Source organism: Podarcis bocagei (genome assembly GCF_964188305.1).
Source record: "Podarcis bocagei genome assembly, chromosome: 1".
In the NCBI taxonomy this organism is placed as follows: Eukaryota; Metazoa; Chordata; class Lepidosauria; order Squamata; family Lacertidae; genus Podarcis; species Podarcis bocagei.
In genome coordinates this window covers 130521665-130539237 of record NC_138125.1, presented here as the reverse complement: position 1 = coordinate 130539237, position 17573 = coordinate 130521665, and the positions used below count along the sequence as shown (strand labels likewise).

At 42.2% G+C, this 17573-nt stretch overlaps 1 protein-coding gene across 1 annotated transcript in view; it reads right to left on the bottom strand.

Moving 5' to 3' along the window:
• PGAP1 (post-GPI attachment to proteins inositol deacylase 1) overlaps positions 1–17573 on the bottom strand; it is a 53858-nt gene that overhangs the window by 15516 nt on the left and 20769 nt on the right. The window contains exons 5-18 of the mRNA XM_081208664.1: positions 12921–13081; positions 11869–11921; positions 11690–11756; positions 11381–11486; positions 10364–10419; positions 9304–9387; positions 9104–9153; positions 6719–6770; positions 6367–6444; positions 5184–5259; positions 4810–4883; positions 4606–4657; positions 2071–2137; positions 1224–1332 (exon numbers count right to left, since the gene is read on the bottom strand). Coding sequence (XP_081064790.1) covers positions 1224–1332; positions 2071–2137; positions 4606–4657; positions 4810–4883; positions 5184–5259; positions 6367–6444; positions 6719–6770; positions 9104–9153; positions 9304–9387; positions 10364–10419; positions 11381–11486; positions 11690–11756; positions 11869–11921; positions 12921–13081 — 1085 coding nt within the window. The remainder of the gene's footprint in view (positions 1–1223; positions 1333–2070; positions 2138–4605; positions 4658–4809; positions 4884–5183; positions 5260–6366; positions 6445–6718; positions 6771–9103; positions 9154–9303; positions 9388–10363; positions 10420–11380; positions 11487–11689; positions 11757–11868; positions 11922–12920; positions 13082–17573) is intronic.

The following is a 17573-nucleotide window of genomic DNA, read 5'->3' as shown; positions in this document are numbered from 1 at the left end:
GCATTATTTTCAGCTGGTGAACCAACTGCAATCCCTCCTAGACACTGACTGCTGGTCCACAGGGACCCATGCTCTTATGGGCTCCGCTCCAGATCAGGCTGCTGCAATGTATTGTTCTGCCTTGGAAGACTGTTTGGAAACTTAAAATACAGATGCTAAGCTCCTATGTGGACTGACCATCAAGATCATATTTTGTTAGTTCTTAAACATAACATACACCAACTGCCAATCCATTTTCAAGCATAATTCAAACTTCTTGTGTTCATGGGTAATAATAATAATAATAAATTTTATTTATATCCCGCCCTCCCCCAGCCGAAGCCGGGCTCAGGGCGGCTAACAACAATAAAACAGTACAAAAGTACAGCATAAACAACATTCTGAAATCATTCATTATAAAATTAATTAATTAAGTAAGACCTAAACAGTTTAGGACTCAGGAACCTGAAGGCTTGCCCAGTTACTACATGTTTGTGCCCAATTATCTGAGGTCTGGTGGGGGATTATCAGCATTGTGCGTGTAGAAATGTCCCTCCCAGCGAAGTCCACTTAGTACGATTATTATGCCTTTTCAGTACCATGGTAAGATTTTTCCCCAGCACAGAATGTTTGCCCAGGCCTTTGTTAAGCGTCACCTAGTTAAGTGTCATTTTATGTTTTTTTTTAAATGACAGGCAACTATATTTTATTTTTTGTTATTTTTTATCCTCAGAATTACTAACAACAGCAAAATGTGCATTTTAGTGGAAAATAAATAAATACAGCACTCTTAAAATGCTCACTTCACAAAAGGTGAAAGCTCGATTATTTAAAATATTTCATTACCCGCACTTCACTGCAAAGCAATCCCAGAGCGGGTTACAATTTAAAATTCGGATCCATGTAAAATGATGCAACCATATCTGGTAAAACAAGGCAGTCCATTTGCAATCATAAGGAAACACTGAACAGGCCTAGGCACTAATTACTGAGCAAAGACCAGGGGAAATAAATAATTCCAAAACTGGGGTGCCATTACCAAGAAGGCCCTCTCCTACTCTGACGTATAACAAACATCAGCTGGCCGCAACACAAACAAAGGAGCTTTATTTCAGTTGTGCATCAAAAGGCTTCTACTGACTGTCTTTTACTACAATACAGAAAATGGGCACCCTGGTTTTGAAGGGAAGTAGGGGAAATGTAACTCTCTTTTTTATACTTACTTCATATAGGCTTTTACTTACTTCATATTTGCAATCTGAAGATGAATAAATGTTCAACGATGGAACAGCGGTGTCATTTTCAGGCTGGGCAATGTGCAGCTTTGCAGAAATCTCAGTCGAAGATGGAACCCTGTGGTGGTTAGGTTATGTTTTTTAAAAAATATTGGTCTGCAATGATCACTTGTCCAATCTAAAATAAAGTCTGACGCGATCTTAAGTGTGCATGGCATTATGAGACAGGAGAACTCATTTTGTGCAGGAGGATACATTGTTAGCTTTTGCTGCAGGTTCCACTGGTTGTTTTTTTTAATGACGAGCTAAAACCCAGACATTCAGAGCTGTCATTCATTTAACAAGTGGCACTACCACTTATCAAAGTTTCCATATCATTCAGACTTTGAAACTATGGTTGAAGCTAGTTTGCAAACTCTGATTAGCATAGGAGCCATGGTTTTAACCAGTGGAGATAACACTGTCAGCAAGGCAGTGAAGAGACTACTTGAACCTATGCAACGTATCTTTTCCAGATCATTGCTCAAGCTTCTTCCAATTGATACCTTTTTGGAATTATTCTAGGAGAGGCATACACATGGAAGCATCATGACAAACCCATGCCTCATGTGGACTTGTGAAGAAACGGGCATTAGTAGGAATCTTCTGGCTACTTAACTATTATTCGGTGTTTTGTTGTTACACATGAAAGCTTCACCCTTCCTTAAAAACTCTGACATTAAGATCACTTGCTATCCCAAATTTTGTGGTACTATTCACCTGCATATTGTGATAACGCATTCATATCATATATGGAAGTCCTAAGGTGTGACACTTTTCAGTGACGTAAAGAAATCAAATAATGTTAAACTCTTACTGTGACAAAGTTAAAGAGTCTTCATAGGACCATGGTATATGAAGCTGGTACACAGAAGGTTTCCTTTCTGAAAGAAGCAAATGAAAGTACATAATAAAACAAAGAGCCAAGCACCTGGTGAAATACGGTTTAAATCAGGCCACTACAAAAGGACTCTGCTACAACAAACAAAGAAACTTTTCAAAACGTATCACGCTATCAAAAAGCAAGTCCAAGGAGTATTTTGCAACACCTTAGGTTCTGCTGTGACATGAGGCCCAAATGTCATTTGACTCTCTTTTTGTCATAAAACAGCTATAATGTAAGGTTGTAGAATTATATTGAAATGTAACAACAACTGAGATAACGATAATGTGTAATTCTATTATTCCAATAACCATCTCCCAGTTGCTCACAATCTCTAATGCTCGGCATTTTAATTTTTTTGCTTCTTTGCCAGTGTGTCTTGTCTATTTCAATTTTGCATTGAGCCACACTTGTCATTATTCACGTCACACTGCAGACTCAAGCAGCACGGCAGACTTAATATTACGGCTGTGTGATATCATCATTTACCCGATTCCAACTCTGCAGGCAGGCACGGTGAAAGAAATAGAAAGAGGCTTATGAAGTACAACAAGAGGAAAGAGAGATGGCAACTGTGCCATTCAGCAAGATAAATGGGAAGGTTATTCACAGAACAGAAAATGTACGTTCACTTCATCCATTTTCACTCTTAAGTGGCATTAGATTGCCAACTTTAAGGAGAGTGTCGTGCACCCAGTTCAAGTGGCAATTTAAAAATGTCAGGCTTACAATGCCTAAGCTTCCTCTCTGCACTGGCAGGGCATGAGGATGATAAGGTTCTACACATCCTTGCTGGCATAAATGGGAGATTTCAAGACGCCAAGCTTCTGTGATTGTTATCATAAAGTGAAAAAACCCAGCCCCATAAATCTGCCATTGTAGTGCTAACATCCAAGTACTACCCAAGACAAAGCGAATCAGTTTGGATTAGGGAAAGGATAACTACAAAAGATCAAGTAACAAACTGGTAGTCTGCTAACACAATGGACAACAAAAGACCATGCCTTGTTATTAATGCTAACCTGCAAGATCTGGGGTGGGGACAAGAGGAGAACTTCAAGAGCAATCCAGGTTCATTTTAAATGTTGCGTGCCTGCAGCATAATGAACCAGTCATTTTACCACTGTGAACCCTGAAAGCTGCTGACTTAAACGAAATGAATAATATTTGCATCCTATCCACATCACTATGTTTCCAATGGGGGTCTCTCTCTCTCTCTCTCTCTCTCTCTCTCTCTCTCTCACACACACACACACACACAGCACATATACCATCTCATACATATGAACTGAAACATAAGCAGATTAGAAAACAAATTTAGGCATCTTAGGGATACCAACTACATTTGCACATATTTAATTCCTCTTTAGCCCACACAGGGATCTATATATACCACATCCAAACGATCAGAACAGAGTTTAGAATAAAACTTAGCTCAGTGGCAACACACATTTAGCTGGTTTGCCAGGACATACCAGGTGCTCACCAGTGATAAAATCATCAAATAAAATTCTCACTCCACACCCCATTAATGAAGCAGAGTCACGAATCAACTGTCACATCTCAGTTACCGCTTGCATTAGAAAATATTTTAGCTTCATTTGGGGGGAAGAAACACACCCACCCACCCACACCCCTTATTTTCACACCAATCTTGTGATGCTCAGGAAATACCACAATAAATAAAGGATTAATAATATTAAAATCTATGGACTAAAATGAATTTTGCCTTTGCATTAAAAGTAAGCTTAAATTTGCCTTCCAAATACCCATCAATTTTTAAATCAAAAGTTCTTGTAACGGAGTCCTTTCCCCCCTTACCCATGATCAGAGCAAACAAAAAATAATGGATTCTGAAACACACTCTAAATGGCTGATTTAAGCAAACATCTCCACATGCTGATACCTTAGCTTATTTGTAGTTCACTAGTTCACCTGCTAAACTTGAGATCAAATCTTCTAGATTAACAGACCTTTCAGACCTGATATATATCTATCAGCTAGCAGAGTTAACGTAATATGAAATCAAGCTGGGGTACTGCAGAAAAGTTGAGCTGAATTGTAGAGGGCTTTGTAATGAAGTGGCAAGCTCAGCTACTGAAACTATACTTCAAGAAAAGAAGATTGTTATGAAATCTCAGCAAAACTGAAGAAAAACAAACAAAAATTGAGATATTTTAAAAGCAGGGAAGAGCAAGGTGAGCCTTAATATTGGATGTGCCTTGCTCAAATGTGAAGCAGTAGGTTTCAATATAGTGCATGGAATACTGCCCACATCAGTAAACAAAGCCCCCCCAAAATCAAGTAAGGTTAATTTTACAGCAAGTCAGACTACAAAATGACCTGAGAAATGAAGACTACAGAACAAATGACATTACAAAAATAAGAATATGTGAGTAATGAGGTACATGCAAAGGATTCCCCCCCCCCCAACACTGGTTTAAAGGTGATTTCTGGAAATAAATTTACCTTTAAGCGACTGGCAGCTGCTCTCTATAAGGATGTTAAAAGCTTGGTATATCTAAACAAATGTAACAATGCAATACATGTTAGTTTACTAGAACTCCCTAAAAGAACTAACCCAAAACAGAAAACTTATGTACCTGAAATAATAATAATAATAATAATAATAATAATAATAATAATAATAATAATAATAATCAGTATTTATACCTGACCAAAATGTTGAAGCTGAACCTTGTGAATAAGGCCAGTTGAATTTAATATGATTTTGCTTGAAGAAAGTCCTGTAGAAAGCATTGCTTCATGTCAGAAGTAGTCAGTAAATTATCATTCTTACATATTTCATTTCTATACCGCTTTATATTTTTAAGAAAAATCTCAAAGCGATTTACAGAATATTAAAACATCAATAAAACAATCTGAGGAAAGTCAAAGATAGAGTATAAAGTCAAAGCAACATACTTAACAGAAAACTAAAATATTATCTTAAAGATTTCAGTGTTTAGAGTCACAATTAACAAGAAATAATTATTTACACGGAAACCAGAATCGTGCATTTGCCAAATGCAGAGAAGGAGGCCTACCAAATGAAAAAAGGTGGGTCACAGGAAGCTGTACTGTTCTTGAAGCTTCGTTAAAGAACTCGCAGTCCAAAGTAAACTGCAAAAAGGAAATACAAAGTGATTTCTAGAATTTCTGGCAGTGGTCCACATAGCATTTCATCCTCACAAAGTGGAAAACCAAGACAAGGTACAGTGGAACTTCGGTTGTCGAATGCTTCGGAAGTTGAAGGTTTCGGCTTTCGAATGCTGACAACCCGGAAGTGAGTGCTTCCGTTTTCGAATGCGCCTTGGAAGTCGAACGGCTTCCGAGGTGCGTTTCTCCATTTTTTCAATGGATTTTGCCGACTGGCAATTGCGCCTCGGTTGTTGAACATTTAGGAAGTTGAACGGTCTTCCGGAACGGATTACATTCGGCAACTGAGGTTCCACTGTATTAAACTTCACACCAGGAGAACTGGGTTCGAGAACTGACTCAACCATAAACTTAACAAATCACCTTGCAGTGGTACCTCAGGTTACAGACGCTTCAGGTTACAGACTCCACTAACCCAGAAATATTACCTCGGGTTAAGAACTTTGCTTCAGGATGAGAACAGAAATCGTGCTCTGGCAGCGCGGCAGCCCCATTAGCTAAAGTGGTGCTTCAGGTTAAGAACAGTTTCAGGTTAAGTACAGACCTCTGGAACGAATTAAGTACTTAACCCGAGGTACCGCTGTATTAGTAAGCAGAAATAAGCATAGTGGTCATTTCTGTATCACCTGCAAACGTTCTGCAGATTTTCAAACGTGTCATTTGGAACTAAGGCGTATTTTAGGCTCTCTTGTGGAGCCTAAAGCATGGTTTGTGCTTTACCCCAGATACTACAGAGGCAAACAACTCTTGCAGTCAATCCATCAATAGTCTAACACAGGCACAGGCAAACTTGGCCTTCCAGATGTTTTGGGACTACAACTCCCATCATCCCTAGCTAACAGGACCAGTGGTCGGGGTGATGGGAATTGTAGTCTCAAAACATCTGGAGGACCGAGTTTGCCTACGCCTGGTCTAACAGCAAAGACTTGGCTCATTTGTTAAAAGAAAGCAACAGTTCTCATCAACAGTTACGGCATGCGCTAAAAAATACAACATTTCAGGAAAAGTTATGTAAAATACTCAGATGTATTGATTTTAAACACACACAAACTAGACACCCCTGTCTATTACCTTATTACCATTGACGGCTGGTACATGAAGCACAAGATGAGACAAAGAAGGATATTCTTGAAGTTTCAGAGTCACAGTCTAGAAAGACAATACATGCAAAAGTAATGTTTAACTGGCCTGAAAAGTGTATTTTGAGTCTTTTAAAAAAACCATGGTGAAAAAAATTTCGAAGTCTCCAACAGAGCACTTAAACCACAAGGAAAAACTGGAACTGTTAATTTTATCACAGAAGCTCTTCAAAATGTGTTTAAATGGATTCAGCAGTGTTTAAGTGCACAGAACATTTATATTCTCTTAAATAATGAATAAATAAACAAGTATTTAGTTTTCAAGGAAATGGTCCAATTTTTACCTTAACTGTTGGCAGTAATTCAGTTTTCCAACTCAAATCAACACCTCGCAGACTGTAGAAAATTAAGATAAAAATTATTAGAAATTAGAGAACCATGATAGATGATGTTCATGAATATTTATTTCAAGTTCCTTGTGCTATATTTTAATTGGTAAGCAAGTTTAGAAAGCAACTCTAATATCACTATTATTGATACCTATAGCTAATGTGGTGTAGTGGCCAAAGTGTCAAATTAGGCCTTTGTGGAAATGTAGGTCTAAATGCCCCCAGGCAAGAAACTGTAATACAATAACCACATTCTAAAATTATGGAGACAAGGCATAAAAAGTTTGACTCTGGCCACAATTCTGAAGTGTTTAGAAGCTTTCACTTCTAAAGAGAAGAGCTGATCTGCCTGAGAATGCCTTCCCCAATCCTCTGATTCAGACCGTTCCCTGACACCTAGGTTTCACTCTTTCTCTAAGAAGCACGAGCTGAAATGAAGGAGGAACATGCATGGGAGAGGACGAAAGTCCAAACACAAATGTTGTTGTTGTTTAGTCGTTTAGTCGTGTCCGACTCTTCGTGACCCCATGGACCAGAGCACGCCAGGCACTTCTGTCCTCCACTGCCTCCCGCAGTTTGATCAAACTCATGCTGGTAGCTTCGAGAACAGTATCCAACCACCTCATCCTCTGTCGTCCCCTTCTCCTTGTGCCCTCCATCTTTCCCAACATCAGGGTCTTTTCCAGGGAGTCTTCTCTTCTCATGAGGTGGCCAAAGTATTGGAACCTCAGCTTCAGGATCTGTCCCGCCAATGAACACTCAGGGCTGATTTCCTTAAGAATGGATAGGTTTGATCTTCTTGCAGTCCATGGGACTCTCAAGAGTCTCCTCCAGCACCATATAGTGGTACCTCGGGTTACATACGCTTCAGGTTACAGACTCCGCTAACCCAGAAATAGTGCTTCAGGTTAAGAACTTTGCTTCAGGCTGAGAACAGAAATCATGCTCCGGCGGCGTGGCAACAGCAAGAGGCCCCATTAGCTAAAGTGGTGCTTCAGGTTAAGAACAGTTTCAGGTTAAGTACGGACCTCCGGAACGGATTAAGTACTTAACCCGAGGTACCACTGTAATTCAAAAGCATCAATTCAGATTCACTGTAGCATGTTGCAATTTTTAAATCTGGACAAACTGTGGTTAATTTTAACTGTGCTTTGCTGAAATAAGCCATCTTCCAACAGTAATTTGTGAAGTTGGCTTGTTTCAGCAAACCATAGTGAATAGGGTTGCCATACGTTCGGAATTTCCCAGACATAACCAGAATACTGCTGTCGGAAGGAGTGTCTAGGCGGAAATCGGCAAAATGTCCAGGAAAATGCGGGTGTTTGGTAACTCATGTCAGAAGTGTTGCTTTGGGCAATTTGACTTTTTAAAAAGCTCAAAAACGTCCGTTTTTTCCAATTTTGCCCAAAAAGCTCAATAACTTTTGGCAAAACTAAAACAAACACAACAACTTTGCCTCTCACCACCCCCCAAAGCTTTTATTCCCTTCCTTCTCTGCAGAAACTACCCTTTACCACTGGTCCAGACATTTACTGTGTCTGATGTTCCTGCACAACAGCTAATTAACAAATAAGCTATTCTGCAGATTTCTACATGGACGTTATAAAGGGAATGCAGCAAGCAGACATAAACTCCCTCTATATATTGTTGTCATCCTCTTAGGGGAAGTTTAAGGGTGTTTTAACAAAAAACAAAAATTTAAAAATTCTTAACTTGCCATTTTGTGCAAACATTTTGATTACCGGTCAGTGGAAATAATAAAATAATGGCTAAGGAATACATGGAAGACTGTTAATGTATAAATTGGCATATTGCAAACAAATCCTGGAAGGCCTTTCCTTAAGCAAGAACTACTTTGAGCACTGGAAATGCTTCTCATGTACTAAACAAACCATATGAAAGTGTTACAGTGCTAAATGTGATATTATAAAATGGCTATATTAATGTTCTTTCCTCCTCTTTCTTCAGTATTTAAATATAACTGTAGGGTACTTAAGCTAATTTTGAATATGTTCAAAATCCACCAGTCCCCAAGGGAATCCTATTCATTAAAGCCAAATACACAGCTAACCGTGGGATTATAGGGATTCTCCTAATCCAAGAAGTGGATTAAGGCAGGTTTAAGGGTGGCTTAAATTCCTAGTATGTCACAACAGTCGGAAGAGGCCAGAAAATATAACACAAAAATGAAAACAAAACAGAACTAAGCACCACTCGTTTTAAGCAAATACAAAACCAAACCTTATTTTTAAAAGAACATTAAAAACAGCAATAATTTGCACAAGTATCTTCTGCAAACAGTTCTATTCTACTTGTTTATGAAATGTAAAATATATTTACCACACAGGTGAGGAACTGTTTATACAGCCATATATCCAACTGTTTGTGTCCTGACAGATAAAACAGGTATGTGGGGGAGAAAGAGAGGTAAGAATACACGTTATAGCTTGGCATACAAAATAGTGAAAGCATTTCAATCGTTTTCTTACTATAAATACATATGAAGGTAAGTCAAGCCGCAAAGGAAAGCAATTTCTCACCAACATACTGCTTTGACAGTAGACATGACTGTATGGTTTTCGATGGCTTGAGAGAGGGAAAGTAAAGTATTTTCCATCCGATTCCTGTTCAGAAAAGGACAAGAACACGCTGAACTGAAACTGTAGTAGTTTGGAGAACTGCTGGACATGGTTTGAGCAGACATGGTTTCCAATCACCATTAGCCATGTACAGTCCTGGACAGTCTACTGGGGGCAGGCCAAAAGCTCAGAAGTAGAGCACATACTTTGCAGGCAGACGGTCTCAGGTTCAATACTTGGCATCTCCAGGTAGGGCTGGGAAACAAGACCCGTCTGAAACCCTGGAGAGTCTGATTTGGTATAAAGTAGGGTTGGAGGTGCGGGTGGCGCTGTGGGTTAAACCACAGAGCCTAGGACTTGCCGATCAGAAGGTCGGCGGTTCGAATCCCCGCGACGGGGTGAGCTCCCATTGCTTGGTCCCTGCTCCTGCCCACCTAGCAGTTCGAAAGCATGTCAAAGTGCAAGTAGATAAATAGGTACCACTCCAGCGGGAAGGTAAACGGCGTTTCCGTGCGCTGCTCTGGTTCACCAGAAGCGGCTTGTCATGCTGGCCACATGACCCAGAAGCTGTACGCCGGCTCCCTTGGCCAATAAAACGAGATGAGCACCGCAACCCCAGAGTCGGTCACGACTGGACGTAATGGTCAGGGCTCCCAACCTTAGGGTTGGAGAACTCATCAAAGAAGCCCAAGGCTGAACTCCCTTCTGGGCCACCTTACAAGGGCCGTATGCTAGAGGCGAGTGGGGCCAGAGGCAAAAATGGGCAGCACAATAGTAGGCTGCATTCTACACACACCTATTCTGCATCCAAACAAGCATTTCAGGCAGGCAAAAAACACGTGAGTGTGGGCCAGGGCCAGTGAAGAGTTTGGCTGGTGGAGTGGAGTTGTGGCCCATGAAGAGTTCCAGGGCTCAAATAAGCAGGCCTTAAGTTGCTGCATTTGCCTGCTGGGCAGCTTCCCATGTCATCTATCCCAAATTAAACAAGTTACAGTTAAAAGAAGAAATCAACGCAACTCACATTGTACACTGTATAGGACCATTTTGAAGTTTTAATCTGGATCCAGTTTACTTCTCCTGCAATCAAGCAACATCACTCTTCACACATCCAGGAATAAAATTCTTCCTCACTTCCTACAAAATTACCACCACTGTTTTGGTTTTTTTCACTTTCTAACTTAAAATAGTATCAAGCCATGATATCTGCCGAGGACCGGATTCCATACAAATAAGGAATAAGCTTAAGAATATACAAAGATCCATTTCCCTGAAGGTGTTGTACTAAACCACCCAATATTTAGTGACATAAAAGTATAGCACCAACTTAGAACTAGTTCGTTCTGCGAACTCTCCCCCTAAAATAATGTGGTGGCGGTGATGCAGCATGAAGTTGGTTCAAGAAGTCAGAGAAGCCACACACAGGCCATGTTCATATACTGTCAGAGACCAGGCTGAGGAATACTGCTCTGATGGGGAATGGTGGGAGCCTCCCCCTCCCCCTGACCAGGATTCTGAGGCTGCCCAGGAGCAGTAGAGCAGTATAGATTTGGAACAGCGGTTTACAGAGGGGCACAGTTCTGAATACAAAAGTTGGGAAGAGCTGGGGGGTGAACAACAAAGTGAAGAACAGGAAGAGAGAGAGCCAACAGACTCTCTCCCACTGGAAAGTATTCAGCCTATCAGTCCAAAGTCACGTAGAGCAGATGAGGTGGCTACACAAAAAGCAGGGTGGTTGCGATATCAGGTTGCAAGATGCGGAAGTGACTAGGAAGGAAGTAAGGGACTCTTTTTGCTTTGTCCTGCTTATCTACGGCCAAAGGGGGGGAGGAAGCCGAGACCTAGGAGCCTGACATATACAATGCTAAAGCATGGTTTGGTGCTATGTGCACAAAATGGGAAAAGCCCAAGTAAAGCATCAGGTGGGAGAAGGAGCTGCCAGTGTTTAGTTTCAGCAGAGATCACAGCTTATTTCAAACCCATTTTGCTTAGACTCACTACTAACCCTGATCTTGTATTTTTTTAAAAAAGATACGCTAACCTGTTAGTTCAGCAACAGATTCAGGGCTCTCTTCATATAATTTTGCAGGGTGCCTCAGAAAGTGATGATTTAACACTAGCATTCTCTTCTGTGGATCTTCTGTTATCTAAGAATTAACACGTGATTTCAGAAGAATTTTAACTTACGTTTTGGTCGCCATGAAGCATATTTATACTAAACCCAAGACAGAATATGGATTCAAATTAACATCATTAACATTAATACCATCACTATTTACAACAGTTCGAAATTACTCAGACAAGAACTGCTCTTTTCATGGAACATGCCTGCGTTTCAAGAAATACAAACCTGCTTAGTGTTTTCATCAATAAGGTCAAAGAACGCTCGGATGGTAGCCAAGATCAATTCTTTACACCTATAAAAAGAGTGTAAGGGAAAAGGCTAGATATAAAAACTACAGATAAAAATGAAGTCACGCAACAAAAGAAGAGTCAATTCGGGTACCTAATCTGGTTCAAGCTGCTTACCAAACTATGGAGAGATGGTCTGTTGAAGCCCAGACACGAGGAATGGCTGAAGTCTATTTAAGAAGAGATTTCTGTTACTTCTTTTCAAAAATTACTAACGAGAAACATTTAATATTGGCTTAATGAAGAAAGTACATTGCTGAAATCCTGCCCACGGCTAAAATCCCAACGGCAGGGACTCAAAGGGCTAGTTTAGACATGCACAGCACAGCAGAACCTCTGCCTTATTGCAGATCTCTATGCCTCGGAATTGTGACTCAATGTCAAAATTGGTTTGGCATGTAGAATGGAGAGTGGCTGTTTGGGAAGGGGAATGCTAAAAGTGTCCTTGGATATGTAAAATTTGATGTGTGGTTCTTTGGATCCTTCTGTTCAGACAGCTGAATGCAGGACTGCAGTCTTTAGACAGAATTCAAAAATTTACCGTGTTTTTTGCTCTATAAGACTCACTTTTTCCCTCCTAAAAAGTAAGGGGAAATGTGTGTGTGTCTTATGGAGCGAATGCAGGCTGCGCAGCTATCACAGAAGCCAGAACAGCAGGAGGGATTGCTGCTTTCACTGCACAGTGATCCCTCTTGCTGTTCTGGCTTCTGAGATTCAGAATACTTTTGTTCTTGTTTTCCTCCTCCAAAAACTAGGTGCGTCTTGTGGTCTGGTGCGTCTTATAGAGTGAAAAATACGGTGCTTTAGGCAAGCCCAATCTCTTAGTCATGTCCAGTAGGATTTCTTATTTCTTCCTGCTAGGCCCTTTTATCAGAAAAGGGATTTGGGAGAAAAACATTTATATACTGGCCCAAGCATTACACTTCTAATCTTAAAGGGAATCCACATTTGTTTGGTAACAAGTGTCACTGTTTCCACTGGGACCGAGAGCTGAATCTAGAATACAACTTTAATCACTCCGGTTATAGTAAATGCCAAGGCAAGGATTAAATATGCAATACCTTTAACAAGAATCCTTCAGTGTGTACAAGAGCCCTAGGGCTGCAAATTACTTATCCCCCAATCTGTAAATATTACTTTGATTTTAAAAGAATGGGTGCATAGTTTACCACAACACATAAGGCACTGCTTTGATGACTTGTTCGGGGCAGAAAAGCCAGTCCTGAACGAACTTGATAATCTCGAAATCCTCCCGCCACAGAAAGAGTCGTTAGATTCTTTATTTCTTTAGCCTTCTGAATCCATTTCTGGTTTACCGCTCTGTAAAAATCTTCCAGAGGGGAAAAAAAATGTTTTAAACATTAGTTTAGCAGCATTTGTTTAGAGAACTCCAAATTCTGAATCTGGAATAACTGAAGCGATCAACCACAATGTACATTAAAAGCTATACTTTCACACCGGATATTAAGAATCATCTGAGGGCAGCAGTATCAAAAAGATATGTATCAAAACCACCAGCTAAATGCCACACAGTAAAAGAGAAAGGAAGGCGAGATACTCAAAGGAAATGAGCATAACTTATTTTTGAGTCTCACAGCTGTTTCAGACACGACATTCTTCTTGGTTAGCACAAATGAGAGTCACTCTCACGTCTGCATACTTGGAAAGAAAATAATAATTGAGGTTTCAGTACATATCTCTCACTCCTGATCAGGCCCACATACTCAATAATGGATAGGAATCTATCCAAAGGTGAGATCCATATATTGCCGCCTCAAACAGTACCTTTTTTCTGGGAATGGAGAGACGAGGCCGGCTCCCACTTATGCAAAACCATCAACAGATGACATGTGAATCAGCCCACACAATGCAAATTAAGGCAGCAGCTTTAGCAGCCCCAACTAAAATCAGTATTAGCTCAGAGGGGATGTGTTTAGAATCAGGCTGCAAAGACTTCCCAACACAATTTCGGAAACTGTAAATGTCAAGCAGGCTTTTTTCTTTTAAACAAACAAGAGCAGTACAGCGGACGCTCGGGTTGCGAACGTGATCCGTGCGGGATGCACATTCGCAACCCGCAGCGGCGTGTCTGTGCACCGCGGGTTGCAATTTAGAGCTTCTGCGCATGCGCGACCGCCGAAACCCGGAAGTACAGTGGTATCTCGGGTTACATATGCTTCAGGTTACATACACTTCAGGTTACAGACTCCGCTAACCCAGAAATAGTACCTCGGATTAAGAACTTTGCTTCAGGATGAGAACAGAAATCGTGCTCTGGCAGCGCGGCAGCAGCAGGAGGCCCCATTAGTTAAGTGGTACTTCAGGTTAAGAACAGTTTCAGGTTAAGAACGGACCTCCGGAACAAATTAAGTACTTAACCCGAGGTACCACTATAACCCGTTCCGGTTCTTCCAGGTTTCGGCGGTCCACAACCTGAAAAAACGCAACCTGAAGCGTCTGTAACCCGAGGTATGACTGCATATTTAAGTAATAAAACCAGTATGCTACCGGTATGTTTTACTTCTCCTTTTGGGGGATTTTATTTCTCTTTTTGGGGGAGTACAAAAAACCTTCCATTTTCTCAGACATAAATGAGATTGGGAAAGAGGCCAACCGCTGAGGCAACTCTTCCCTTGTGGCTGCAGGCAAAAGTCCGGGAGACTTGAAGGAGGAGGAGAGGACTGCTGAAGTGACAGGAGGCAGCAGCAAAAAAGGGCATAGATGCCATTAAACAAAAAAGACTTTAGAAATGATGCAAGCAGTTCCCACTCCAACAGTCAGAGCTGACTGTAAGGTGTGGCAGCATGGCAGAGGTTGACCTGGCAGCCAGGGGCGAGGGAAGGCTCACAGGCACTTGGCATGCGCCGTACGTAGCGGTGCCGCGCATGCGCAGTAGACAGCAGCGCCACACATGCACCGCAGGGCTGTTTGCCGGCAGCGCCGCTCGAGCGGCGTAGGGACGGCAGCAGGATCCTCAGCTCACAGCTGCAGCAGCGTCGGAGAGATCCCGCCGCCATCCGTACGGAACTCAAGCGGTGGTGCCAGCAAACCGCCCCACAGTGCATGCGCAGCACTGCTATGGACAGCGCATGCGCAGCCGGGCAGTTTGCTGATGGTGCCACTCGAGTACCATATGGACAGATGCAGGATTCCACTGCTGCAGCCGCGAGCGGAGGATCCTCTGCATGCGGCTGTGCGATGGTGGCAGCTTATGCTGCCGCGCCCAGGGGCGGCGGGGCGAGCCCTCCACGGGGTGCCTTCTTGTCACCCCCCTTAGGAGGTGGCACCCAGGGCGGACCGCCCCTCCGCCACTGCTGGCAGCCTGGGGGTTACCTGCTCAATCGAGAAAATGCTGGCAGTTGTAGGGAAAGATCTGCCAAAAAAGCTGCAAAACATCTTCATGGATGGGACAACGGCTGCAAGAGGTTTAATAGCACAAGGATGGAAGACTGAAGAAACCCCAACTAAAGAATCATGGCAAGAAAAATTGATGGACTATGCAGAACTGGCAAAACTGACATACAAGCTACGGGACAAGGATAACTGTGACTTTAAAGATGAATGGGAACCCTTTACAAAGTATTTGAAGACGCAACAAAGCGAACTGGACTCCTTGGCTGGTTTTGAATAAACATTCACAAACTTTTAATTGATAATAATCAGCTAAATAGTCTGAGGATCTTTACAACTGTGTAACATGCCGAAAACAGCACTTTTAGAGAAATCAAAGACTGGAACTGAGGGAAGTCCGGGGGTGGGTGAGTTCTGTGGGGGGAGGGAGGGAAAATGGGGGGGAAATAAGGATGGTATGTTTCGTTTTAATTTTGAATAAAAAAGTTATTTTTTTAAAAAAGAAAGAGAAAATGCTGGCAGATTGCTTTTATTTTTTAAAGGGCAAAATAGCACAGCTGCTTCTTGTTGGATGCTGCTTCCAAATTCTGATTGTGAGAAATAAATTCATTGTCACCATGGCAACCATACTAACGGACTCCTGCTCCATTCGGAGTCTTTCGTTTACACTCATGCTGCAATAAACTTGATGCTAGCAATTATGCATATCGGCTACTGCCTAACTTGCAAGCTGCTTGGGGCATGAGGGGTAAGCTCATGAAAAACAATGCAGAGGATTAGTCAAGGTGACAGAGGTCTTGGTGATCAGAATTCTAACACAAAAGAATCCTTCACAGAGGAAACTGCATCAAAAACACTCGGTTTAGAAAGCTGCAAGTCATTCCATTAGACTTTGATATTCAAGGGATTCTCTCAAGTGTCCCAGTTCTGTCAAAGCTCAGGCATCAGGATAATAGAGTAATCAGAGCATCCACACTTATATGAGAAAACCAAGGTAACCAACTTGCCACAAATGACCAAATAACCAACCCTTGTGTCTAAGTCTCTCTGCCAGTTACCAACTGCTCACCAACACTTCCCCAAAATGAAACCGACAATTAAGCTTAACGTTTAAGCTGTGCCGGGACACATTGGGATTCTCAGGCCCATTGCGAGTGTAGCCTGCAGCCAAAACATTTCGTTTATTACACATTGACTGAACTCATTCCAAAGGCTTTGAGCAAAACCTAATAAGAACATGGTACGGTACAGGAAATACGGGTTTCTAAATGGAAGCTAAACTATAGCTGTTTAATGCCCGCGTTTAAATGCCGCCTTCTAAAAGCAATGTTGTGGATCGAGGGCCCGACCCCGCTATGTGAAATAAATACACAAGGACACGTGATATAAGGTTAATGGGCAAGAAAAAGGCCACAACTTTATTGATTACAGCAGTGAAAAGGTATTGGCTTAGGCATTGGATGACTATAGGTGGTGGGTTTATTCAACAGTAGGTGGGGCCTGTTGATGCTCATCCAACTATAGGCTCACCCCCTGATGTCACCGAGGGTCGTGCCATGGCCTCCCGCCAAGCAGGCATCGGACGGAATACACGACCGCCAGATTCCTTTAACGGAATAACCCACGGTAGATAGCATAGGCGATGGCCACACCTAGCCCTTGACACAGCACAACACATGAATCCAATGCCTAACCTACCCACCAATACCACAAAAAGTTGTGACGATTGCTACGAGGTAGGCGAAAAAACCAAAAGGCCTAATGCCAAATGGAAAAATTCTTACCAGGCCCCCCAGCCAACCAGGGCGACCAACCTAAGGTCCATAGCAAGGCCAAAAACCTATACCCTGAGCTAAATGGGAGTGGAGGGTGGGTGACTCGCTGAGGGACGACGACGAATGAGGAGGAGGTGGAGCTAGCACCACAGCATTAAGCTGCTACACACGCCCCCCAGAGGCACCTGGTTGGCCACCTCCGGTGGGCGTGGGCACCAGCCAGGTAGGAGGGGAGGGGGCTAATGCCCCCTACCAGGGGTGGGGCTCGGTCTCCCGCCCACAACCACTCCCCTCTCTTCCAGGGAGGAGAGTCTTTATACAGCAAAGGCTTCTTTTCCTTCTGCCAAGTTTGGGTTGGCTCAGTTGTCAGTAGCCACACTCCTGAAATGTTTGGAATAGGGTTAAGTTGTACTGGCATGATTTACCCGAGCATAAATTACGCTGGCTTCGTAGGCGTGACACTGAATGTGATCCTGGTTGATAATTTATATGCTTAGAAATCAGAAGGGCAAGCTGCTGATATTTTAGGAACTTTGTTAGGAACTGTACAGAGGGTTGCTCACAGGATAATTCTTGGACTGCTTCCCTTGTTCTTGGCAAGGTGGATGCCACCAATTGCTTCTCTCGTTTGCCCCTGCTCCTGTTTAAGGTGAAAGAAGCTACCAGCTGAAACTAACAGATTTGCAGCAAGATTCT